Source organism: Rhinoraja longicauda, chromosome 2, assembly GCF_053455715.1.
Source record: "Rhinoraja longicauda isolate Sanriku21f chromosome 2, sRhiLon1.1, whole genome shotgun sequence".
In the NCBI taxonomy this organism is placed as follows: domain Eukaryota; kingdom Metazoa; phylum Chordata; class Chondrichthyes; order Rajiformes; family Arhynchobatidae; genus Rhinoraja; species Rhinoraja longicauda.
This window is the reverse complement of record NC_135954.1, coordinates 13,414,626-13,442,071: the sequence shown is the minus strand read 5'-3', so window position 1 is coordinate 13,442,071 and position 27,446 is coordinate 13,414,626. Positions and strand designations below refer to the sequence as shown.

At 41.1% G+C, this 27,446-nt stretch overlaps 1 protein-coding gene across 1 annotated transcript in view; it reads right to left on the bottom strand.

Annotated features, from left to right (window-relative positions):
- Nucleotides 1–15,912: 15,912 nt before the first annotated feature.
- LOC144602245 (oxysterol-binding protein-related protein 10-like) overlaps nucleotides 15,913–27,446 on the bottom strand; it is a 122,160-nt gene continuing 110,626 nt past the window's right edge. Inside the window, exons 9-12 of the mRNA XM_078415106.1 lie at nucleotides 26,600–26,786; nucleotides 21,446–21,628; nucleotides 18,183–18,336; nucleotides 15,913–16,476 (exon numbers count right to left, since the gene is read on the bottom strand). Coding sequence (XP_078271232.1) covers nucleotides 16,432–16,476; nucleotides 18,183–18,336; nucleotides 21,446–21,628; nucleotides 26,600–26,786 — 569 coding nt within the window. The 3' untranslated portion in view covers nucleotides 15,913–16,431. The remainder of the gene's footprint in view (nucleotides 16,477–18,182; nucleotides 18,337–21,445; nucleotides 21,629–26,599; nucleotides 26,787–27,446) is intronic.

Here is a 27,446-nt window from a genome sequence, read left to right as displayed (position 1 = left end):
CCAAACAGCAATTGACAGGTTATTTTGCAAGAAAGATTAACAATTGCAATTTTAGCAGACGTGTTGTAGAATTTATAGAATACTCCTGGATGTCCTGATTTTCCAATTAGGAAACGGGCGTATTTGGAGAGTACAAATACTCCTGGTTCCAAAGTAATGCCTTGAGATTCCCTCTGCCAGTCCCACACAGCACCACATTCCCCTAACCCAAGCCGGTTCTCAGCTGAATCAGTGCCAGCCAACATTCCTCAGTTGCTGAGCTGTTTTTCAACTCCATGCCACAATCAAATAGGGTGTGGCGAGGGAGAACTGGCAAGAGCACATCAGAAATTGGCAAGGCCTCACTGAGCAAGAATTTACAGACTTTGCTGATTCTGATTATTAGTTTAGATATATAGCGTGGAAATAGGCCCTTCATAACACTGAGTCCACGCCAACCAGCAATCCCCGTACACGAACACTATCCTACACACTAGGGACAATTTATACATTTTTTTTACCAAAGCCAAAATAACCTCGTCATAATAAGGTGGATGAATTGAATGCGCAGTTAGTAGTTAAGGAATATGATACAGTTGAAATTACAGAGACATGGCTCCAGGGTGACCAAGGCTGGGAGCTAAACATGCAGGGGTATTCAATATTCAGGAAGGATAGACAGAAAGGAAGAGGAGGTGGGGTGGCATTCCTGGTTAAAGAGGAGAAAACAAGGAGAGACATCAGCTTGAATCATTATGGGTAGAACTGCAAAATAGCCACGGGCAGAAAGGGCTTGTTGGAGTTGTATACAGACCATCAAACAGCAGTAGGGAGGTTGGAGATAGCATCATGCAGGAAATTAAGGATGCGTGTAGCAAAGTTACAGCAGGTATTATGGGTGACTTTAATCTACATATAGATTGGGCCACCCAAATTGGTAACTGCTGAGGAGGAGGATTTCCTGGAATGTATACGGGATGGGCAGGCCATCCTAGACTGTGTATTGTGTAATGAGGAAGGATCAGTTAGCGATCTTGTGCAAAGCCCCTTGGGCAACAGTGACCATAATATAGTGGAATTCTGCATTAGGATGGAGAGTGACAAGGTTAATTCAAGGACTAGGGTCCTGAACTTAAAGAAAGGAGACTTTGAAGGTATGAGACGGGAATTGGCTAGGATAGACGGGCAAATTATACTTAAAGGGTTGACGGTGGAGATGCAATGGCAAAGATTTAAAGACTGCATGGATGAACTCCAAACATTGTTCATCCCTGTCTGGTGAAAAAATAAAACGGGGAAGGCGGCTCAACCGTGACTAACGAGGGAAATCAAGGATAGTGTTAAATCCAAGGAGGCATATAAATTGGCCAGAGAAAGCAGCAAAAACCAGAGAAATTTAAAACTCAAACAGAGGAGGACAAAGGGGTTAATTAAGAGGGGGTGGGGAAAGAGCATGAAAAAAAGCTTGTGGGAATACAAAAAAATATTCTCAAAGCTGTTTTAGATATGTAAAAAAACAAACGATCAGTGATGACAAATGTAGGTCCCTTGCAATCAGAGACAGGTGGATTTATATTGGGAAACAAGGAAATGGCAGAACAGTTAAATGAGTACTTCGGTTCTGTCTTCACTAAGGAAGACAAACAATCTCCCAGAAATACTAGGGGACTAAGGATCTATTGGGAGAGAGGAACTGAAGGGAATCCACATTAGTCAGGAAATTATGTTAGGTGAATTGTTTGGACTGAAGGCAGATTAAATCCCCAGGGTCTGATGGTCTACATCCCAGAGTACTCGAGGTGGCCCAAGAAATCGTGGATGCATTAAACATAGAAAATAGGCGTAGGGGGAAGCCATTTGGCCCTTCGAGCCAGCACCGCCATTCATTATGATCATGGCTGATCATCCACAATCAGTAACCAGTACCTGGCTTCTCCCCATATCCCTTAGTGAATTAGCCCCTACTGCCTTTTGTGGCAGAGAATTCCACAAATTCACAACTCTCTGGGTGAATTTATTTTTTCTCATCTCAGTTTTAAATGGCCTCCCCTTTATTCATAGACTGTGGCCTCCGGTTCTGGACTTCCCCCAACATTGGGAACATTTTTCCTGCATCTAGCTTGTCCAGTCCTTTTATAATTTAATACGTTTCTATAAGATCCCCTCTCATCCTTCTAAATTCCAGTGAATACAAGCCTAATCTTTCCTCATATGACAGTCCCGCCGTCCGGGGATTAACCTCGTGGACCTACCTCAATAGCAAGGATGTCCTTCCTCAAATTAGCAGACCAAAACTGCACACAATACTCCAGATGTGGTCTCACCAGGGCCCTGTACAACTGCAGAAGGACCTCTTTACTCCTATACTCCTATAATTGATGATGATTTTCCAATGTTTTCTCGATTCTGGATCAGTTCATGTGGACTGGAAGGTAGCCAATGTAAATCCACTGTTTAAGAAAGGAGGGAGAGAGAAAATGGGGAATTATAGACCAGTTAGCCGTACATCGGTAGTGGGGAAGATGCTTGAGTCGATTGTTAAAGATGTTACAGCAGCGCATTTGGAATGCAGTGACGGGATCGGTCAAAGTCAACATGGATTTATGAAGGGGAAATCATGCTTGACTAATCTTTTGGAATTTTTTGAGGATGTAACAAGTAGAATGGATAATGGAGAGCCAGTGGATGTGGTGTATCTGGACTTTCAAAAAGCCTTTGACAAAGTCCCACACAAGAGGGTAGTGGTATTGGGGGTAGGGTATTGACATGGATAGAGAACTGGTTGGCAGACAGGAAGCAAAGAGTAGGAATTAACAGGTTCTTTTCAGAATAGCAGGCAGAGACTAGTGGGCTGCCGCAAGGCTCGGTGCTGGGACCCCAGTTATTTGCAATATATATTAACGATTTAGTTGAGGTAATTAAATGTGACATCTCCAAGTTTGCGTGTAACACAAAGCTGGGTGGCAGTGTGAGCTGCGAGGAAGATGCTATGAGGCTGCAGGGTGACTTGGATGGGTTGGGTAAGTGGGCAGATGCATGGCAGATGCAGTATATTGTGAATAAATGTGAGGTTATCTACTTTGGTGGCAAGAACAGGAAGGCAGACTATTATCTGAATGGTGTCGGATTAGGAAAAGGGGAGGTGCAACAAGACCTGGCTGTGCTTGTACATCAGTCACTGAAAGTAAGCATGCAGGTGCAGCAGGCAGTGCAGAAAGCTAATGGCATGTTGGCCTTCATTGCGAGAGGATTTGAGTTTAGGAGCAAGAAGGTCCTACTGCAGTTGTACAGGGCCCTGGTGAGACCGCACCTGCAGTATTGTGTGCAATTTTGGTCTCCGAATTTGAGAAAGGACATTATTCCTATTGAGGGAGTGCAGCGTAGGTTCACCAGGTTAATTCCCGGGATGGCGGGACTGACGTATGATGAAAGAATGGGTCGACTGGGGTTGTATTCACTGGAATTTTGAAGGATGAGAGGGGATCTTTTAGAAACATATAAAATTCTTAAGGGATTGGACAGGCTAGATGTAGGAAAATTGTTCCCGATATTGGGGGACTCTAGAACCAGGGGTCACAGTTTAAGAATAAGGGTAAGCCATTTAGAACTGAGATGAGGAAAAACTTTTTCACCCAGAGAATTGTGTCTGTGGAATTCTCTGCCACAGAAGGCAGTGGAGGACAATTCACTGGATGTTTTCAAGAGAGTTGGATTTAGCTCTTCGGGTTAACGGAATCAAGAGATATGGGGGAAAAGCAGGAACGGGGTACTGATTTTAGATGATCAGCCATGATCATTTTGAATGGCGGTGCTGGCTCGAAAAGCCGAATAGCCTACCACAGCATCTATTTTTCTATGTTTCTAATTTACAAACCTTCACAAGTTCACAAATTATAGGAGTAGAATTAGACCATTCGGCCCATCGAGTCCACTCCGCCATTCAATCATGGCTGATCTCTGCCTCCTAATCCCATTTTCCTGCCTTCTCCCCATAACCCTTGACACCTGTTCTAATCAAGAACTTAGACGCAAAATGCTGGAGCAAGCTCTATGTCTTTGGATTGTGGGAGTAAACCTGAGCACCTGAGGAAAACCCATGTGGTCACCAGGAGAATGTACAAACTCCGCAGACAGCACCCGAGGGCAGGACCGAAGCCGGGTCTATGGCGCTATAAAGGAGCCCTATAGTCCTCCATTATTACTTTTGTATAGGATTTATTTGTCCTTTTATTATTTTATGGGGTATGGTGTCAATGACTAGGCCAGAATTTATTTCCCATTCTTAACTCTGTTGAGCCGGTTTGTCTGTAACAACCATTGCTCTCTTCTGTTGTCCACTGTCCTGATGGAGGAGAGAGTCATCCCGATCACAGCAACCCTCCCTTCCACACACTCACAAATCTTCAAAGGAATTCCAGTCTTACTTATCTTCTTGATGTTAAAGGATGGTTTAATGGCAAGGGAAATCATTAAAATCACTATTCTGTCCAGGGAATCCAAATTAGTACCATTGAGCAGTTTCTTGGTACTGAGTACCACTTGACAACCATGTTGAAAACTTCTTGCATATGAGAATAATCTCGTTAAATGGTAAGTGGCTTTTGATATTTAGGTGCTTTGCTGGTGAGGTCAGGCTCTTTACTATGGCCTTGAAACCAATCAACTTTCTGAAGCAGTTAACCTCGATTACCTGCGCAAACTTTATTGCAAAGTTTTATAGCAGTTTTACTTTCCCCAATATTCAATAAAACAGTCATATGGATCAAGATTCTAAAATGCAGAAAGGTGGAACAAAAAGGTTGTAGAATAGCAATGAGTTTGCTTTCAAATGGACCCTGAAATTATTTTTAGAAAGTTAGTTTTAACCTGGGTTATGCTGCAGTCGCCACTGCTAATTAATGTCCTGGTGTTAGTATGCTGCTTTGCATCATTGGTTTAAGTACACTGATCCATTCCACTTCCTAAGTAGACTTTCCAAGCCACATAGTGAGCCAAAGTTCAATGGCATAACACAAAATTACAAAAGGTCAGTTGTTAATGGATAACATGCGCGATTAAATGTTGTTTTAAAGTGTTATATAATAACAGAGTGGAGGATAGCAGAGTGGATCCTTGTTGAAGTAGAATGCATGGGAGCTTTCCCCAGCCTCTCTCCTATTCGTGAATATCTTGTTTCAACTTCTCTCATCTTGTCTAAAAGAAAAAATAAGATCATGCCTGTTTGGAATGAACCTAGAATGTGCAATTGAAATTCATACCAAGATAGGTCAAACATTCACCCTGTAGGTAATCAGCACAACACATTTATCAAGTTTCTATTCGTCTCAGTCCATCAGATTGTGTAAGAATCTTTATGGAGATATATATATATATATGGATAAACAACTTTTAAAACCACCAGTGGGTTTGATAAAAAAGGGGATGGTTTCAAAATGTTTAATCTTATTTGGAAAGCTTAAGATTTTTGCTTCATGACAATTTTCAGCTTTGGTTTGTTTGATTGTACATATTAACCAGGAATTCAATATTAACCAGAGCTAGGGTTACCAATCACTTGGACATGTAGAACAACTTATCTCAGCTGACTTTCCCTGTTCAATGTCAAATCGCGTTCAACAAACGTGGAATTTTCTGATGAGGTAGCAAAATCAGTGAGGGAAATGTGGTTGGTGTATGGATTTTCAAAATTATTTGATGATATGTATCTAATGGGCTTGTCATTAAGCTTTACCCCAGGAATGAAAGGGGTAGCATAGCTTGCCTAGAGACTTGGCAAAGTGTCAAGACACTGCACTTTTAATCAAAATGAGAGTTGTGAATTTGTGGAATTCTCTGCCACAGGGGGCAGTGGAGGCCAAATCACTGGATGGATTTAAGAGATACTTAGATAGAGCTCTAGGGGCTAGTGGAATCCAGGGATATGGGGAGAAGGCAGGCATGGGTTATTGATTGTGGACGATCAGCCATGATCACAATGAATAGCGGTGCTGGCTCGAAGGGCTGAATGACAATAGACAATAGGTGCAGGAGAAGGCCATTCGGCCCTTCGAGCCAGCACCGCCATTCAATGTGATCATGGCTGATCATTCTCAATCAGTACCCCGTTCCTGCCTTCTCCCCATACCCCCTGACTCCGCTATCCTTAAGAGCTCTATCGAGCTCTCTCTTGAATGTATTCAGAGAATTGGCCTCCACTGCCCTCTGAGGCAGAGAATTCCACAGATTCACAACTCTCTGACTAAAAAAGTTTTTCCTCATCTCTGTTCTAAATGGCCTACCCCTTATTCTTAAACTGTGGCCCCTGGTTCTGGACTCCCCCAACATTGGGAACATGTTTCCTGCCTCTAATGTGTCCAACCCCTTAATAATTTTATACGTTTCGATAAGATCCCCTCTCATCCTAAATTCCAGTGTATATAAACCTAGTCGCTCCAGTCTTTCAACATATGACAGTCCCGCCATTCCGGGAATTAACCTAGTAAACCTACGCTGCACGCCCTCAATAGCAAGAATATCCTTCCTCAAATTTGGAGACCAAAACTGCACACAGTACTCCAGGTGCGGTCTCACTAGGGCCCTGTACAACTGCAGAAGGACCTCTTTGCTCCTATACTCAACTCCTTTTGTTATGAAGGCCAACATTCCATTGGCTTTCTTCACTGCCTGCTGTACCTGCATGCTTCCTTTCAGTGACTGATGCACTAAGACACCCAGATCACGTTGTACGTCCCCTTTTCCTAACTTGATACCATTCAGATAATAATCTGCCTTCCTATTCTTACCACCAAAGTGGATAACCTCACACTTATCTACATTAAACTGCATCTACCATGCATCCGCCCACTCACACAACCTGTCCAAGTCACCCTGCAACCTCATAGCATCTTCCTCACAGTTCACACTACCACCTAGCTTTGTATCATCGGCAAATTTGCTAATGGAACTTTTAATCCCTTCATCCAAGTCATTGATGTATATTGTAAATAGCTGCGGTCCCAACACCGAGCCTTGCGGTACCCCACTAGTCACTGCCTGCCATTCTGAAAGGGACCCATTTATCCCCACTCTTTGCTTTCTGTCTGTCAACCAATTTTCTATCCATGTCAGTACCCTACCTCCAATACCATGTGCTCTAATTTTGCCCACCAATCTCCTATGTGGGACCTTGTCGAAGGCTTTCTGAAAGTCGAGGTACACCACATCCACCGGCTCTCCCCTGTCAATTTTCCTAGTTACATCCTCAAAATATTCCAGTAGATTAGTCAAGCATGATTTCCCCTTCGTAAATCCATGCTGACTCGGAACGATCCTGTTACTGCGATCCAAATGCTCCGCAATTTCGTCTTTTATAATTGACTCCAGCATCTTCTCCACTACTGATGTCAGACTAACTGGTCTATAATTTCCTGTTTTCTCTCTCCCTCCTTTCTTGAAAAGTGGGATAACATTAGCTACCCTCCAATCCACAGGAACTGACCCGGAATCTTTAGAACATTGGAAAATAATCACTAATGCGTCCACAATTTCTAGAGCCACCTCCTTAAGCACCCTGGGATGCAGACCATCAGGCCCTGGGGATTGATCAGCCTTGAGTCCCATTAGTCTACCCAAAACTTTTTCCTGCCTAATGTGGATTTCCTCCAGTTCCTCTGTCACCCTAGGTATTCTGGCCACTAGAACATCTCGGAGATTGTTTGTATCCTCCTCAGTGAAGACAGATCCAAAGTACCGGTTCAACTCGTCTGCCATTTCCTTGTTCCCCATAATAAATTCCCCTGCCTCTATCTTCAAGGGACCCACATTTGCCTTGACTATTTTTTTCCTCTTCACATACCTAAAAAAGCTTTTACTATCCTCCTTTATATTATTGGCTAGTTTACCCTCGTACCTCATCTTTTCTCCCCGTATTGCCTTTTTAGTTATCTTCTGTTGCTCTTTAAAAGAGTCCCAATCCTCTGGCTTCCCACTCTTCTTTGCTATGTTATACTTCTTCCCTTTTATTTTTATGTTGTCCTTGACTTCCCTTGTCAGCCACGGGTGCCTCTTACTCCCCTTAGAATCTTTCCTCCTCTTTGGGATAAATTGATCCTGCAACTTCTGCATTATTCCCAGGAATACCTGCCATTGCTGTTCCACAGTCTTCCCTGCTAGGGCCTCCTTCCAGTCAATTTTGCCCAACTCCTGCCTCATGCCTCTGAAATCCCCTTTGCTATACTGTAATACTGACACCTCCGATTTTCCCTTCTCCCTCTCAATTTGTAGAGTAAAACTTATCATATTGTGGTCACTGCCTCCTAATGGCTCATTTACCTCGAGTCCACCATAAATTGACGCAAAGGAGTACAAGAGTAGTGAAACCATAATGCACTTTTATTCAAGTTGCATATTAAAATAATATTGTGTTTTATGTGTTGTCAAAACTTAGAAAAAATGTGAAGGTACTTCATGAGTGCAGAATAGATTTAGGTGAACCATTCCAGGCCTGAGCAATTTGGGTGCATGGACATGCTGGGTGTGTTGTTGAAAAGGGAAACTAAGCAGGGCATACAAAAACCTTTTTTGTTTCTTAGATTTTGCAGCACACTTTTGGCTGACATTATAAGTCTAACCCACTTATTTTTGTTGTTTCCTTAGTCCAAGTAATATCTCTTGCTATTTCCTAAGAGCCGGAGCAAAAATTGTTTGGTCTGTGGTGAGAAGGTTAGCAGGGAAATACTTAAAGATAGAATGGAAAAGCAATACAAGGCAAAATCTGACTGTGAAAGCATATTTATTACTTAATCAAAACAATTATAAATCATCTTCACATCATTGTAAATTACTTTATATAACAAGTGTTGCATAGGTACAAAGCAAACGTTACAGTTTGGTCGATGGCTAATTGGGGAGTTGCAAAGGTGAACAGGTTATTACACACATATAAAAGAATGAATGAATTAGTTAAAACATTCCGTTGGCAGAATAAAAAGTACTGTGTTAAGCATTGTGAAATTAGTCATGGATTTTAAATGCTAAACTCTTGAGGCAAAGGACAGTTAATTGTACTAAAATTCTACAAAATAGAAACTAAACATTAGTCATAGAAAATATTAAATGGCTAAGTATAAAACCTGAACATTATAGACTTAGCAGCACATCATAATGGAAGCTTGCCAAGATTTGAAAAGGTAGCAGTTATTAAGAAAGGAACAATGAAAAATGTTGCACTTTAAAGCAATTTAATATTTAGTGGGGGGCACTTTGTCTATTGCAATTTCCATTATTTTTGTAGTGGATTCCATTTCTGCAATGATTTGTAGAGCTGAATTAAATAGTTTAAGTGACAGAGCCAAGTAAATCACATATTTCCATTGTTGATAAAATAACCGAACTTCACGTAAAGATGTGTGAGCTGATGGCACTGAATATCTGAACAGTTCAAAGCTACGGAAACTTGAACAATGCATTTGGCCATAGCTCTCTGAGCTGCTTACGTAATGCACACTTTTTCAAGCACCAATAAATAACCAGTCCTGGTTCTTCATAAACTTATACTTTCAAGGCGGTTTGAATCTCCAGCGAAACAAGTTCCATATTCACATGCAAGCATATGCTTATTAAAACAATGTCCCTATAAGTTGGCATTTTTTAAAATTTATTTTAAAGACTGATGAAATATAAATTATAGAAGCCGTGATATTCCTTTTTAATTTGCAACAACCTTCACGCGTTTAGTTTAGAGATACAGCACGGAAACAGGCCCTTCGTCCCACCGAGTCCGCACCAACCAGCGATCCCTGCACACTAACACTATCCTACACCCACTAGGGGCAATTTACAATTATACCAAGCCAATTAACCTACAAACCTGTACATCTTTGGAGTGTGAGAGGAAACCAGAGATCCCTAAGAAAACCCACGCAGGTCAAGGGGAGAACGTACAACCTCCATACAGACAGGCGCCTTAGATAAGATTGAACCTGGGTCTCTGGCGCTGTAAGGCAGCAACTCTACTGCTGTGCCATTGCCACTCTTATGGAAGGTAAGACTGAATATTGCAAGTGAAAGTTTGCTGCTTAGTGAATGTTCAAGATGAACAAAAATGTTTACTGTTAAAGAAAAATATTCCTAAAGTGGTCTCTAAAATTTTAAAACATTTTAAATTTAACTTGTCATACATAGTATACTCCTCGAAGGTATTTATTCACAAAATGCTGGAGTAACTCAGCAGGTCAGGCAGCATCTCGGGAGAGAAGGAATGGGCGATGTTTCGGGTCGAGACCCTTCTTCAGACTGAAGAAGGGTCTCGACCCGAAACGTCGCCCATTCCTTCTCTCCTGAGATGCTGCCTGACCTGCTGAGTTACTCCAGCATTTTGTGAATAAATACCTTCGATTTGTACCAGCATCTGCAGTTATTTTCTTACACTAGTATACTCCTCGATGATTATCTTCTCAAATCCAACAGCAGAAAATCATGCTTCAGAGTGAACAGAGATGCTGGCTTCCCCCAACAATACAACTAAAACTCATCAAACTGCTAAATTATCACTAGGAAACAAAGCCTACATGTATTGTGAACCAGGCCACTATTTGATCTCAGCTCATTCACGGGGATTTAACTAAATGTCTGCACTAGCGAGGACAAGCAGGATTCAAACCTCTACCTCTCAAACTCAAGTTGCCAGTCATCACAATGCCATGGCTAAGAACGTATGTTAACAAATCGCACAAAGCATCTCCTATTAATTTAAGAAAATAGCATGATTCTTACCTTCAAGCTTGTATACAGAAAAAAAAATTGATAGTGTAAAGTGAAATTATTTATGCTTCCTAATGATTTTACTAATAGAAATTTAATTGAATGCATTTTAATTATTAAATATGCTTGTATGTGATATTTATTTATTTGGCCACTATTTTTGTAAACTTTTGTTCATCTTTTCAGGCAACTGAAAAGAATTCCTTGTGCATATTGTAAGATGCATAACAATAATTATTTTGACCAGATAGAGGCTACTGACTAGCAGATTTTGATAATTCGAAATTATCCGGCATAGTTTTACCAGCCCCCTTGTTTTTGGTGAATGCAGCAAACTGCATAATCTGAATTGACTCGGATTTCAATCAACAGCCATTCATAAAAACAAGTTTTGAATAATAAGGAAGGATTAACAACCTGCAAAGGAGATGCTAAAGTTCCAAAACATGCGTCACAAATTTCACTCCAGTTCAAACTTGTAACGTTAAAGGCAGGTGTTACACTGGTCTATTGTTTCATTATTCCACTTTTTTTCTGCCATAGTTTCGTTCCTTTGCATAACTGTTAACCAAATAATTGACAGTTTACAAACATCTGACAAGATAAAGTGTTATTACATTTCTATCAAATAACATACATATTATTATAAATTGGCATAGTTTAACATATACCCTGCTTTCACTTACTACAAAAACTATTCATCACAGTTTCAATTATTTTTCTGGAAGAAACCAGATGACTGCTACTGCCGCATATAGTGTTTATGGGACAAAGCATCATCATTGGAAGTTGAAAGATTTTCAAATTATATAAATATTTATCCCGCAGACTACCATAACTCAATCTGGACCAAAGGACTAGCGAAGGCAGGGTCCACTGCCACTCTAAACATTGTACAGAGGAGCAACCTCTCTGGAAGAGACGTAAAGACTTGCCCCATCAGTGTGCATATTTTACCAGTTTGCTTGTGAACAAGTTTTGAATAATTTTGCATGCTGCATTTACAAACAGTGCTGATTAGACATCAGTTCATTAGTGTGGATTATGAATATTGAGAAGAGAACAGGGAGATTAATTCTCTCCTTTAAATGCCTTAAGAATTTATTTCCTGCTTCAAATTTAAAGAAACTGTGTACAGAAATAATCTAAGCAATGAAAACCAGTTTATGTGTTTCTCTTAATCGCCATCCATCCACTGAACCTTCCACAAACATCTAGTGGCTCTAAGAAAAAATGTCTCACTCCAAACACGTGCAAATCTCAGTAAATCTGCAGTCATTTCTCCCAGCGTCAACACCATTGCTGCAATATATCAGCGGTGCTGACAGATTCTGCAAGGGCTAGTGGAATTATCAATGAGAAACACAAACCATTCAGTAAGTTGTTACATTCATTTAAGTGATAAACTTTTAGGTAAGATAAACTCCTGGTGTCAAGAAAGGGTACATGAATGAGGCAAAACTCACACTGCCTGAACATGGGGATCTTTTCTGGATTATTTGAACCACCAAAGGATTTTAACAACACTGTACTTAGTACGGGTCTCAGAGGTCATGGGGAGAAGGCAGGAGAATGGGGTTAGGAAGGAGAGATAGGTCAGCCATGGATGAATGGCAGAGTAGACTTGATGGGCTGAATAGCCTAATTCTGCTCCTATCACTTATGATCTTATGAACTAATGGTGTTTTGGTGTTCCCATAATCTCAATTACTGTTATTAATAAAATTATTGTTAGCTTACTTTTAAAAAGGACAACTGAACCTGCTGAGACAATTTAGTTTCCAGTTAAGAGTCCCCTGATCAGATGATTGTCAACACTGCTACTATTGGTTTGTGGTAGATAGTTTCATTTTGCATGACTTTCAACCTTCCTATGTACGGATGACTTGAGTGAGAAAGAATGTTGATGTCTGTCATATTATGGGGAAGTAATACCAAAATCTGCAGAAATTAATACTGGGATTCTGATTTGTCTATTAACATGATATATTATCCTCAATTTCTCAAGGTAACTTCTAATACTGAAAGCAAAAGGCGTAACTCTTAATTGTTAACTTTATATAGATCAAATATTTTAGATCTTTAAAATTGCAAGTCAATAGTTGAGAATAAAATGGTTTGCAAAATGACAGCGAGTCTACAGCAAATCATTTTGCCTAGACATTTACTTTTGGGAGTGGTCATTCATTTCGAAGATGCCTGGACTCGAGGCCCTGACCCCTTAGGGAGAGGTTGCGCAGGCCAGGACATTATTCCTTGGAGTGCAGGATTCTTGAAGAGTGATCTAGACGTGTAATAGAGGATATAGAGGTGTAATAGGTTTAAGGCGAGAGGCAAAAGATTTGAGAGGAACCTTTTCTTTTACACAAAGAGTGGTGAGTATATGGAACGAGCAGCCAGAGGAGGTAGTTGAGGCAAATACTATCATAACATTTAAAAGACATTTGGACAGGTACATGGATAGGATAGGTTTAGAGGAATATGGGCCAAATGCAGGCAAGGTGGGACTAGTTTGGATGGGGCATGTTGGTTCAGCAAGTTGGTTCAGCAAGTTGGTTCAGCAGGTTCAGCCTGTTTCTGTGGTGTATGACGACGACTCTATGAGCAACTCTTTTCTGATGAGGAAGTTCTTCTTGCCTCATTCTGAAATGGCCAGCCATTTGCCATGAGACAATGCTTATTTTTCTAGACTAGCTCGCCTTGACCTTATGGAATTCCATATATTTCTAAGACTTCTCTCTTGAAAGAGCTATTTCTATTGTGAGAGTTATTAGGACTGCCCCAGCCCACTAGTTATGTATATCTGCCTTCTTCCAAATTTCAGAAGGGTACATGCACTGCCTCAATTACAGTATCCTTGCTATTGAGGCAGTGCAGCGTAGGTTCACGAGATTGATCCCTGGGATGGCGGGACTGATATATGAGGAAAGATTGAAAAGCCTGGGCTTGTATTCACTGGAGTTTAGAAGGATGAGAGGGGATCTTATAGAGACATATAAAATTATAAAAGGACTGGACAAGTTAGATGCAGGAAAAATGTTCCCAATGTTGGGCAAGTCCAGAACCAGGGGCCACAGTCTTAGAATAAAGGAGAGGCCATTTAAAACTGAGGTGAGAAAAAACTTTTTCACCCAGAGAGTTGTGAATTTGTGGAATTCTCTGCCACAGAGGGCAGTGGAGGCCAAATCACTGGATGGATTTAAGAGAGAGTTAGATAGAGCTCTAGGGGCTAGTGGAATCAAGGGATATGGGGAGAAGGCAGGCACGGGTTATTGATTGGGGACGATCAGCCATGATCACAATGAATGGCCGTGCTGGCTCGAAGGGCCGAATGGCCTCCTCCTGCACCTATTTTCTATGTTACATGGCAAGACCATCCCACCGCTTCCCCTAGTCATTCTTGAAATAAATTCAGTGACTCTCAGCTGCACTGTGCCAGGGACAAGTATATTCTTTCTTATGCTTGGATACTGGATCTGAACAAAATGCTTCAGAGGTGTCATCCAAGAGCTTTACAATTGCGGCATGACCTCCTTACTCTCACAGTTCAGCTCACACCCCTTGTGGTCATGATCAACACACCACTCTCCGCCTTTGTACCTGCATATATTCTGCTTTGCATGAACCTGCACCGTGCGATTCCACTATATATCAACAATCACTAGTTTCTGAACAGTACAAAACATTTTTTTTTCTCTATTCTTACCACTGAAGTGAACATCAGCACAACTTGAATATCGTAATGTATTACAGCCAACCAGACCAGAATACACAAAGGCACTGCTGACATTTTTCTGAAATCCACAAACAAATCCAAAAAGTAATCCCTTTGGAGAATAATTTTACAATGAAATTCCGTGACAAACCTGCCTGAATACTTGCTGTGAATCTAAATTTTCACTGCGCGATCACTTGGTTTTCTCAAGGAAATTATTTCCCCTAAATTATAAAGCATGTTATCTAACATGGCGAAAAATTCCAGAGCTCTGAAATGGAGGGTTCTTTAGCATAATTTGGAAAAGGCTAGTAGGTTTTACTGTAAATGATTAGGGACGCTGATCAGATGTTATTTACTGAGAGGAATTCAATATAAAGGTTGGGAAGATGTGCTTCATCTAGAGAAGATGTTGGTGAGATCACATCTAGAGTGCAGTGTATAGTATGGATTAATTATTAAGGCTGTTGAAGTGCTGAAAGTAGTTTCGAGAAGCTTTACTTGGCTGACATGTGGAATGGACAGGTTGTCCTATGACGAATGGTTGAACAGGCTTGGCCTGTATCTGCTGTAATTCAGGCAAGTGAAAGGTGACTTGAAGCATAAGATCCTGAGGAGTCTTGACAGGGTTTTGTGGAAAGGATGTTTGTTTTAGTGGGAGAATCTTGAACCAGAGGGTCACTGGTTACAACAAAAGGGAATGCTTGTTTAAGACAAAGGCGTCTCAGAGGAACACGCGTTTACAGAACTCTCGCTCACAGATCAAAGGAAGCAGAGTCTTTGAAGGTTTTTAAGGCGGAAATCGATAGATTCTTGAAAACCTTTCACTCTTGATTAGGCAGGAATGCAGAGTTGAGGTTACAGTTAGGAGTAAGCTGAGTGGCCTACTAAATTATGTTTATATGAAATCGGGTGCTCTGGAACAAATTGCATAAGTTTGTTAACTACTGGAATATATATTCGCTATGTGTGGGTGCGCATTGCAGATGCCAATGAGGTGACAGTGCTATCAAGACGAGTTGGTGATTTGCTGGTGTTTGGATAACAGAATTGGTAAAGTGTCTAATGGATGCAAAAGCAATAGGAGATTCACAGGTGGAACAATTTTGTGACTAGCTACAAATTGCATATCAAGTAAAGTATGTAGAAGAGACGCAAAATAAATGTATCATCATTTTGCTTTTAGAAAAAGGACAAAAGATCAATCATATTTCTCCTTATTGTATCTCTAAAATTCTGAATGTGAGATGAGACAGTATTGGGTTTATTACAATATCATTCTTTTCAAATAATTCTCAATTTGTAATTGATTAGTTAATTTCTATTCCATGTAGAAACCAAAAGGCCTTTCTGTTTAGCCTATAGGAACTATAAAGTTGATTCTCATTATCCAAACTACAAGTTTGGTACAAATAGTTGTATTTCTCAGCACTTATCTCGGTTTTTCTTTACAAAACGCCATTCATTCTGACTAGTTTTAGAAACATACTACGTGTAATAATTAAACTTTTGTAAGTGATGGAATTCACTGCAGTAAAAAGTGGTGTATGTGTACTGTGGTACTGAATACTATAGGGTTTATGGAATGGCATGCCCATTAACCAAATCAAAACAGTCCTACATCATTTAGTTCACAAAGATATCTTAAAGTGACTACACCAATGGCACATTTATTTGTTTAAGTGCAAAAAACCCTTTGCAAGTGAAAAATATAAAATCTTAAAACATTAAAATAAAATTTCTCCATTATTCACTCTTCAATCTCTTGTATGCAGATCTCATTGAATACAGGACAACACCTGAATACATTGATTTTCATGACCTGCAAGTATTTTTAATTTGGTACACAATATTGTTTCTATTTTTTATACATAACATTGTCACACATTTGCCTTTTTAATTTTCTTTTCAACATCACCTCAGAGTTATTTGCAGATGGCAAATCGCAAATTGGAGGATATCCGAGGTAGCTGGTGGAGGTCAATTTGAGTCTGTCATTAGTGTGCCTTCCAGATGGGATTATAGTACACCCAACCATCTCCCTGTTATGGAACAGGAAAAAAAGGTTCATTCATCACCACAACCAGTTTTGAAGGACACAATACCTTGTTCTTAAAGTGCAAAAACAGAAGAAATTTAAAGATATTTCTTGATGCATAGAAGAACAGATCATCCAAGTGCAACGAGGCTATAAACTGTTTACGAAGGATAGACACAAAAGAGTCTGAAGAAGGGACTCGACCCAAAACGTCACCCATTCCTTCTCTCCAGAGACACTGTCTGTCCTGCTGAGTTGCTCCACCATTTTGTGCCTATCTTCGAGGCTGCAAATTGCTAATGTGATCATCAGTGGAGACTCGTGTAGTGTTTTGCTGTTGGCTACACGGTCTGTTAAGTCACAGTAAAGGGGCAAACAGAATTCTTAATTCAAGAGTTCCAAGAAAGGAAATGTAGTATTCCCAATGATAAGTAATAATGAGGAGGTCTCTGCCTGTGCCATTTCATGGTCAATATTAATGTTATGGTATCTTACGCCAGTCATGTTATATATCATTATCATATCATATATATACAGCCGGAAACAGGTCTTTTCGGCCCTCCAAGTCCGTGCCGCCCAGCGATCCCCGTACATTAACACTATCCTACACCCACTAGGGACAATTTTTACATTTACCCAGCCAATTAACCTACATACCTGTACGTCTTTGGAGTGGGGTGGGCGAGCACAAGGATTGATATTAATCAATCGGAAGTGCAGTGTGAATGAGAATTGCAGCACCAAGAGACAAGCCAGAATGAAGAGGTTAGTGACTTTGCAGACAGACATTTTAAAATAATGGCATGTGTTTTAGCTAAATATGTTGAGATCTGTTTAGCAAAGAGAAAGTTGTTCAAGTGCCAGATACAAAGAATATCATATATATATATATATATACTCCTGGAACTGGCCTAATCGCATTGAGCGACGAGGGGCTAAGGTTTACCTGAAGAGTGAATCAAGTACACCTGAACATCAGTTCTGGTGGGCATTAAGGTTTTATTGAAGTAGTTCACTCCATCCCAGCAGGCAACAATGTTGCACAATTAGCCTTAAAGGTTTGATTAATCTTCTGTGTACATTTTCAAAGATGTAAGAACATATAATTTTCCAAACACCACAAAGCTGAATTACATTCTTCCAATTTTTATTGTTATGAAATGTGACTGTGGTCCTTTTAAAGTTTGTTAACATGTGTCAAAATGGCTTCTGAAAGTTAGACAGGTACATCAGAAATATTAAAAATCTCTTGATGGCTTCATTCTTCCAATCTAAAAAAAAAGACTACACTGGTTCATTTTTTCCAGAGTAAAATTCAACCTTTCTGACTTAAAGGCAAGGGTGCTAGCAACTGAAGTTAATTTGACACTTGCACCCTCTTGCATCCGTACATTGCATCTTGTGTATTCGCTCCTGTACTTACTTCTTTCATAGGGGTTGTGCTTTGAATAATCTAGGCATTAAGCTCTAAAAATTATTCCCTAAACCTCTCAACCGTTTCTTTTAACAGCCTTCATAAATTTAAAGAACTTGGCAAAATGCAGCAACAAACAACATATACCAAGTTCTAATATATAGTTCTGGAGCTCCCACATTTTGAAGCAATATTGCAATGGAATTGAATACTGGAATTGATATACAGTTGTGGAATATGATGATATTGATGTTTATTCCCATGGTTGCCTGTCAAACTGCTGGGATTTTTATTACCTCTTTTTGAAAATACTTTGGTTTCCAAATAGTGCTTGTCGATGCTCTTTGCCTCTCCTCAACTCTCTGTCGCTCCTCCAGAAGGTGCTTGTTCTCTGTTGCTGCATCAATATTACCCACTTTTAGTGCATTGGTCACAAGCTCCCAGAGACGCCTAAAAGGTCAGGAAAATCCAAAATCTTGTTATCACAGATATTGCTAATAGAAACATTATGTTTTAAATATTATATTTGCTATTAAAATTGAAAGGCACTCTCATTAATCACAATGTCAATGATAAAATGGAGGAAGGACACCCCAAATTCCACTTGGGTAGCTTGCAACCCAACGGTATGAACACTGAATTGTCCAATGTTAGGTAAACAACCCCCTCTCCTTTCCAACCCCTTTCCCCCCGAGCCCCAGCTGGACGTGCACCCAATTCTCCCTTTCCCCTACCCACCGCCTCTCCTTCTACCCATATTCCCTCCTCTGGCTGCACATTTCACGTCCCTTTTATCCTTATCTCTCCATCTCACACTCCGTCTTTTCATCTCTAACCTTTGTCCACCCATCTGCCAATCAAAACCTCCCTTCACATATCACTTGCCTGGTCCCCTGGTTCCCTGCCACCCCCTCACACCGTCTCTCTTCCAGCTTTTTCCCAATCTGAAGAAGTGTCCTGATCAGAAACATTGCCTCTCCATGTGCTTCATAAATGCTGCCTGACACGCTGAGTTACTCTAGCACTGTATTTTAAACAAGGGAGGGAGGAATGGAGGCACGCTGTGGCATGGTCAATAGCAAGGGAAGGGTGGTGGAACCAGCAGCATTGGCATCGGGGTCCCCTGATGGGTTCTCGGTTTCCATCAATGACGCATCGACTGCATTATCAACCACCTTTCACATCAATTGATGTTAACATCAGCTTGATGTTGTCAAGCTGGAAAGGGTACAGACAAGATTTATGAGGATGTTGCCAGGACTACAGGGTATGAGCTCTCGGCAAAGGTTAAGTAGGCTGGGACTCTATTCCTTGGAGCGCAGGATGAGGGGTGATCTCTTGCCCAGAGGAGGTGAATTAAGGACCAGAGGACATAGGTTCAAGGTAAAATGGAAAAGATTTAATAGGAATCTGAGGTGTAACCTTTTCACACAAAGGGTGGTGGATGCATGGAACAAGCTGCCAGAGGAGGTAGTTGAGGCAGGAACTATCCCAACATTTAAGAAGCAGTTAGACAGGTACATGGATAGGACACATTTGGAGTGATATGGACCAAATGCTGGCAGGTGGGACTAGTGTAGCTGGGACATGTTGGCCGTTGTGGGCAAGTTGAGCCGAAGTGCCTGTTTCCACACTGTATCACTCTATCAACATTGAAAGTGAGTTAAAACATAAATGATGAACTGCATAGTATAACGAGTTAAACACTGGACTTTACTTCTGGGTTCAAACAGACACACAGATGAATGAAACCTCATTGTTAGTTGTTGGTATCTCCCAACAACAAATGATATGCAACAACATAAACCCATTTTTCAGTTGGCATAAACCCACAGAATAAAACAGGGTTACATTAATTTTAGCTTGCTGAGGCAAAAAGCATAATGCACAAATGTAAAGTTGTAGCAGAATTACAAGATTTTTTGTCTGAATCCAGAAGTGCCAAAATAGACCTACTAGCTGGTTTGTGGCTGAGACTGAGTGCATAAAATGGAAAATAGTCTATTTCCCCACAATATATATCCCCGATCTTGAAAATGATGGGGAAAAAATGGTTTTAATTTGCATCTGGATTAAATAATTATATAACATCAGTGATCTATAGGAGTTAGAAATTAAATATTCCCAAAAGACATCAACACTCCAAATTGGTCAGAAGTGAGATTTTCAATCCAATGGATCTGGGAAATAAAGGTTCTTATTTACTGAGAGAAAATCCAGGGTTTTGCTCAACCCTGTTGCCTCTAAACCCATGCTGCTCACTGCACCAATAGTCAAACTATGCTCACTGAGGTCTGTTACCACCTGCAAACCTCATATACTGTCTTACATATGACCTCCACTCCCAGTCTGACCTTTCTGTCATGGGCCTCCTCCAGTGCCATTGGAGGAACAGCACGTCATATTTCGTCTGGGCAGCTTGCAGCCCAGCGGTATGAACATCGACTTCTCCCACTTTAGATAGTTCCTCTGTCCCTCTCTTTCCCTCCCCCTTCCCAGATCTCCCTCTATCTTCCTGTCTCCACCTATATCCTTCCTTTGTCCCGCCCCCCTGACATCAGTCTGAAGAAGGGTCTCGACCCGAAACGTCACCCATTCCTTCTCTCCTGAGATGCTGCCTGACCTGCTGAGTTACTCCAGCACTTTGTGAATAAATACCTTCGATTTGTACCAGCATCTGCAGTTATTGTCTTATACTTTGGTGGCAAGAACAGGAAGGCAGATTATTATCTGAATGGTGTCAGATTAGGAGAAGGAAGGTGCAACGAGACCTGGGTGTGCTTGTACATCAGTCACTGAAAGTAAGCATGTAGGTACAGCAGGCAGTGAATAAACCTAATGGCATGTTGGCCTTCATTGTGAGAGGATTTGAGTTTAGAAGCAAGGAGATCCTACTCCAGTTGTACAGGGCCCTGGTGAGACCGCACCTGGAGTATTGTGTGTAATTTTGGTCTCCCAATTCGAGGAAGGACATTACTGCTATTGAGGGAGTGCAGTGTAGATTCACCAGGTTAATTCCCGGGATGGTGGGACAGACATATGATGAAAGAATGGGTCGACTGGGCTTGTATTCGCTGGAATTTAGAAGGATGAGAGGGGATCTTATTGAAACATGTAGAATTCTTGGAGGATTTGACAGGGTAGATGCAGAAAAAATGTTCCCGATGTTGGGGGAGTCCAGAACCAGGGGTCACAGTTTAAGAAAAAGGGATAGGGCATTTAGGACTGAGATGAGGAATAACTTTTTCACCCAGAGAGTTATGAATCTGTGGAATTCCCTGCCACAGAAGGCAGTGGAGGCCAATTCACTGGATGTTTTCAAGAGGGAGTTAGATTTAGCTCTTAGGGCTAAGGGAATCAAGGGATATGGGGAAAAAAACGGAACGGGGTACTGATTTTGGATGATCAGCCATGACCAAATTGAATGGCGGTGCTGGCTCGAAGGGCCTACTCCATTTTCTATGTCTATGTTTCTAAGACCAAATTTTTTTTAATTGATTTTAATATTTGAAAAATTACATATAATTCAACAAAATATGAATGTTCAAATGCCACAGACCTTGATTCCAGCAATCCTTGTTTTTTGACGACTCGTATTTTTTTTCTTATTACTGGCAGTTTGGTTGTATCAATCGCTTTTGTTTCACCGTTGCTATATGTGAATTCAAGAGTTCCGTTCCATTCTCCCTGTGCCTTGCACACAATTGTGTTTGTGGGATTATGCTTTACCTCAGCCGTAACTCTACAGGGAAAAAAAATAGAATGGAATTCAACTGTTGATCTACAATTCCAGTAAACACAATTAATAGCTTTAAAATGTAAAACTTTATTCACATGTTTAAATCCCACCCTGGTCTTGCTGCATTTCTCGTGCAGTCAAATATACCATCTCCACCTCTAGTCTCTGAAACATCTTGAAACTGGCCTGCATGTGGATCCACAATCTTGATGTCAATGTTCACCACATACAACATGTTGCTGTTGTTTACTTAAACAAGCAAACGTGTTCAGAACTCCCACTAACACCTCTCAGCTGTTATTAAGTGTACAGTGACTACTTAAGAGGTATTTATATAGGCACATGGATATGTGGTGAATGAAGGCAGAGTATAGAAGTAGGCATTTCATTGTTCCTTATGATAATTAAACACTCTTAACTCTTGGAGACAGGGGAGATTAGTTTATCTTGGCATCATGTCAATCCCTTCAAGATGGCGGCGGCGGGCGGAGGAAAAGAACGATGTTGGTGAGCAGGCTGGGGGCTCAACCTCTGGCACCCTCCGAGATGCTTGAGGTCACCTGCGGGAGGCACCCCAGGGCACAGAGGCTGAGCTATAGCCATTGGAGCCCATGTTGAGGAGGTGTCGGAGTGGGTGAGTTGGTGAAGTGGGCCGTTGGAGGACCTGATGTAGCCTGGGGCTCGATTGGATCAGACGTTGCTCCAAGTGGCCAAGCACATGGCACGGATGTGGCCTGCAGCGTCACAGAACGGTGGAGCAGTGGTGGAGGGCAATGACACATCATCTGGCCAGGCCGACCTCTGCAACTCTGACCCAGTGCCACTGCCAGGACAATGGGTTGATATGGCCAAGTTAAGACTCTAACATGTTTTTCAAATTTGGGACTTGAAGGGTACAAGATGGCACCCAAAAACGTGGCGACTCTTGTGTACTGACTACTATATACACTCTTATACTTAATATTACTGTGCCTCATGTGTAGAAGGATTGTCACTGAACTGTATGCTAAAAAATAATTTCATTGTACTTGAGTGCATATGACAAAACGAACCATTGAACCATTGATGTTCAGCAGAGACATTGTGGACCAAAGGGCTTTTTCCTATGCTGTACTGTTATATATTCTATTATCTTTGTACAGTTTAAGATTACTTTATGCAATCATATTCTAAAATTGAATATTTTGCCACAATGACAAACTAATCCCATCTGTCCACACAACAACTAATATTTCCAGCTTGTGTTATAATAGATTATAACTTTAATAAAATTATTTCTCTAACAAAACTCTAATTAATTAAGTTAACGTTAAAAAGGTACATCAAGAAGATTCAGAATATGATCATTAGAGTAAACAAATAACTGTTTATATGTTGTAAATGAGTTTAAAGAATTCTGCAAGAATCATGGACCATGAATTCAAACTAGAATTTATGATCTCACTGTCCCATTGAGAAGTCCAGTTTAACAGGAGGGATGCTGTTGAAATGCAAAATGCAGCCTCTTTCTGCAATGTCCACTCAGTTTAGTTTAGTTTAGAGATATAGCACATAAACAGGCACTTCGGCCCACCGGGTCAATAGACAATAGACAATAGGTGCAGATGTAGGCCATTCGGCCCTTCGAGCCAGCACCGCCATTCAATGTGATCATGGCTGATCATTCTCAATCAGTACCCCGTTCCTGCCTTCTCCCCATACCCCCTGACTCCACTATCCTTAAGAGCTCTATCTAGCTCTCTCTTGAATGCATTCTGAGAATTGGCCTCCCCTGCCTTCTGAGGCAGAGAATTCCACAGATTCACAACTCTCTGACTGAAAAGTCCATGCCAACCAGCGTTCCCTATACATTAACACTATCCTACACACATTAGGGACAATTTACAATTATACCAAGCCAATTAACCTACAAACCTGTACCTCGTTGGAGCGTGGGAGGAAACCGGAGATCCCACGCAGGTCATGGGGAGAACGTACAAACTCTGCACAGACAAGCACCCTTAGTCAGGATCGAACCTGGGTCGCTGGCACTGTAAGGCAGCAACTCTACCGCTGCACCACCATGCTGCCCAGTTGTGGAATGTGCACAGTAATGTGCCACCAAGATTCAAGATTTTGTCTCCATTGCCAATTCCTTGTGGAGGTAATCGTGCTGTATACGGAAATACTTTCATATACTGTACACTTTGAATTATGATCATTTTTTAAATGAACTATAGAACTATTTCCTACTAAATGTAATCTCCCTGTGTATTCCTATCCAAATGATCTTAATTTGCCTAATTACCTAGAAGAGAAATTTCACGCAAGAGAAAACATCAAAATCATTTATGCCTTAATATAACATAAATTAAATATTCCAGAACTCATATTTTTAGGAAAGGGTTTGTTACCTTAATGAAGGCATAGCGATGGTTAATCTGGTTTTTAATAACCGGTTATAATTACAATCCCAAAATAATGATCAAGTATTTTTAGAACATTAATTTGTTCTATGTACAAATTGGTTTTTCGCTTTAAGGTCATATCATAGAGGAATATGTATCTAGATTTGCACTAATGAGCTTGGCAGTGAATGGTGTGGATTATTTGATTTGCAAGCTTCAATCTAAGCTTGACACGGACCCCGCTGGTAACAATCTGCAGATAATGGAGACACAAGAGACAGCAGATGCTGGAATATGGAGCAACAAAGAAACTGCTGCAGAAACTCAGCAGGTCATGCAACATCTATTGGGGAGTGGGGGACAGGAAATGTTGACATTTTGGGCTGAGACCCTACATCAGGACTCAAGAGTGGTGAGGGCAGATTGCCAGTGTAAAAAGGTGATAGCGAGACTAGAATCAAGTGATTGGTGGATTGAGGAGGGATAAAGGATCACAGGCAGATGGAGCAAGATCCGAGAGGGGTGAGGTAGAGGCTGGGGGGGTGATGGATGGAGGTAGACAAAAGAAGCAGACAATGCAGGTGGGGTGGGGGGGGGGGGGCGGATGGTGGAATGGCTACTTTATTAACAGTCTACTTTTAACATAATCTGAATTTTAAAATTACTCAAATTGTAAATTGCTGGCAAATCGACAAATTAAAAAATGTAATCATGTGCAAAGAATAAATGCTTTATGATTTAGGCCTTATGATGATGTTGAGATCCAATATAACATTGCCGATTGGCACTTTCATGCCGCGTTACTTATTAATAAATAACCTTTTTTTTAAGTTGTGTTTATTGTCGTGCGTACCGACGTACTGAATAGCTTTTTATTGCATGCAAACCAGACAAAGGAATGACTATACATGATTGTAATTGAGCCATTCACAGTGTACAGATACATGATAAAGGGAATAACGTTTCATGTAAGATAAAGTCCAGCAAAGTCTGATTAAAGATAGTCCGAGGGTCTCCAATGAGGTAGAAAGTAGCTTAGGACCACTCTCTTGTTGTTGATAGGATGGTTCAGCTCCTATTAACAGCTGGAAAATCCACTAGACCACTAGACACAAGGAACTGCAGATGCTGCTTTACAAAAAAAGACTCATAGAGTTGGAGTAACTCAGCAGGTCATGCAATATCTCTGGAGACCATGGACAGTTGACGTCTTGGCTCATGACCCTTGAAGTCCCGACCCAAAATGTCGCCTTTGCACGCCCTCCAGAGATGCTACCTGGGCTGCTGAGTTACTCCAGCATTTTGTGAATTTTTTTCAACTTGATGCACATGCAGATGACGGGCTTTGAGCTCTGGAAAATCTTCATGTGGGCCGCAACCACCATCCTCCCTCCCCCGTCATCAGGGGTTAATGGGCCGGGATTCCTGGACGTCGCAGACTGGGTGGGCCGAAGGGCCTGTTTCCATGCTGTATCTCCAAACGAAAACTTCAAGGTCAGCAGAGGAGCGGCAGGTGAAGGAGCGAGTGCAGGAGATTGGCTGCAGAAGTTAAAGCCTTGGTGAGTAAAGTGTGAGTCTGCCCTCAAGAGTCTTCGGCGAGGAGGCTACACTTGATCGAAATGTGGGATTTGGGATTTTTCTGTCCACTGAAGAAATGGCAGGCATGTTGGTACAGTGTGTTTCCTGCAGGATGTGGGAAGTTAGGGACACCGCAGGTGCTTCTGGAAACTACACCTGCAGAAAATGTGCCCAGGTGCAGCTGCTGAATGCGTTTTTGTAGGCGTTGGAAACTAATTTGAAAACTGGAGATTATTTTACCTTGATGCTCTGAACCATTAGTACCGTTGAATCTTTTTACTAAAGAGTGCTGTAACTTTGCTCAACTTTGTTTCCCCCTTTTTAAATATACTGAATCCTCATATCTTTATATCTCTTGTGTTTCTTCCAAACTTACACCATCCCACTAGAAAATGATCAACCTCACTCTATTCTGACCCCACCCCCCCCCCCCTCCCCCCCCCCCAACCCCTCCCCAATTGCCTTTTTCCTTCACCTTTACATCTCAGTCAAATTGCATAGCTGTGTATGACAAGTGACTAAATGGAGTACTGCTGGGGAGCATGTTTGGAGTTGTGGAGTCATACAGAATGGAAACAGGCCCTTTTGCACACTGAGTCCTCATTGTCAATCAAGCACTACGACAACCAACCCGACATTTAATGGCACAATAAACGGTCTTTTTTTTTTTTCGAAAGATAGAACTTCACTTTGTAAGAAGGCATTAAATATGAAAGCAAATCAGTATTGCATTTTGCAGCTCACACAAATTTGATTTCCATTGACTTGAATCGACTCTCACCTGTCTCACAATTACTACAAAAAGTCACAATCTGTTACAAAAGTACTATGTTGCTAGAAGGTTCCCAGGGAGAACTCTCATGACATCAAATAGCACCTACTTAAATTTCAGCAGGTTATGGATAACGAACAAAATAAGCTGACTTTTATCCGTTACAAAGTCAGATTTTTCCACAACCAGGTGCACATTTCACAACAGTGTCAATACATAAAATCATTTATAAATTACCTGTGGACCTTTCCTCCATAGAAAGGTTTGGTATGGAATGTGACAGCAGCAGAGTATCCAGATTTGGTACAGTGTATATTAACTTTACCTCCCAGTTCTACCCAGGGAACAGTCAGTATGGAACGTGCATAGGCACAAGGCAGCGTAAAAACATATTTCTCGTCGTGTTCTCCAAGGAAAAGGACACCTGTAAAAGATGATAAGGCACTGAAAATTGGGATCTCACAGAATGCAAAGTAGAACCTACTGTTCAAGTGATTAGCAGAAAAATAATTTTGTGGGAGAGAAAATGAAAGAGCAATATTACAAATAAAGTGATCTTTCTTTTCTGTATACTCTTGTTCCTGCACATTTTATCGAGCCTGCCTCCACCACTTCCACCGGAAGCCCATTCTGGTCGGCAAATTATAGGAAGGATGTCGACAAAATGGAGAGGGTACAGAGGAGATTTACTAGAATGTTGCCTGGGTTTCAGCACTTAAGCTACAGAGAGAGGTTGAACAGGTTGGGTCTTTATTCTTTGGAGCGTAGAAGGTTGAGGGAGGACTTGATAGAGGTTTTTAAAATTTTAAGAGGGACGGACAGAGTTGACGTGGGTAGGCTTTTCCCTTTGAGAGTGGGGAAGATTCCAACAAGGGGACATAGCTTCAGAATTGAGGGACAAAAGTTTAGGGGTAACATGAGGGGTAACTTCTTTACTCAAAGGGTGGTGGCTGTATGGAATGGGCTTCCGGTTGAAATGGTGGAGGCAGGCTCGATTTTATTATTTAAGAGTAAATTGGATAGGTATATGGATAAGAGGGGATTAGAGGGTTATGGTCTGAGAGCAGGTAGATGAGACTAGGTC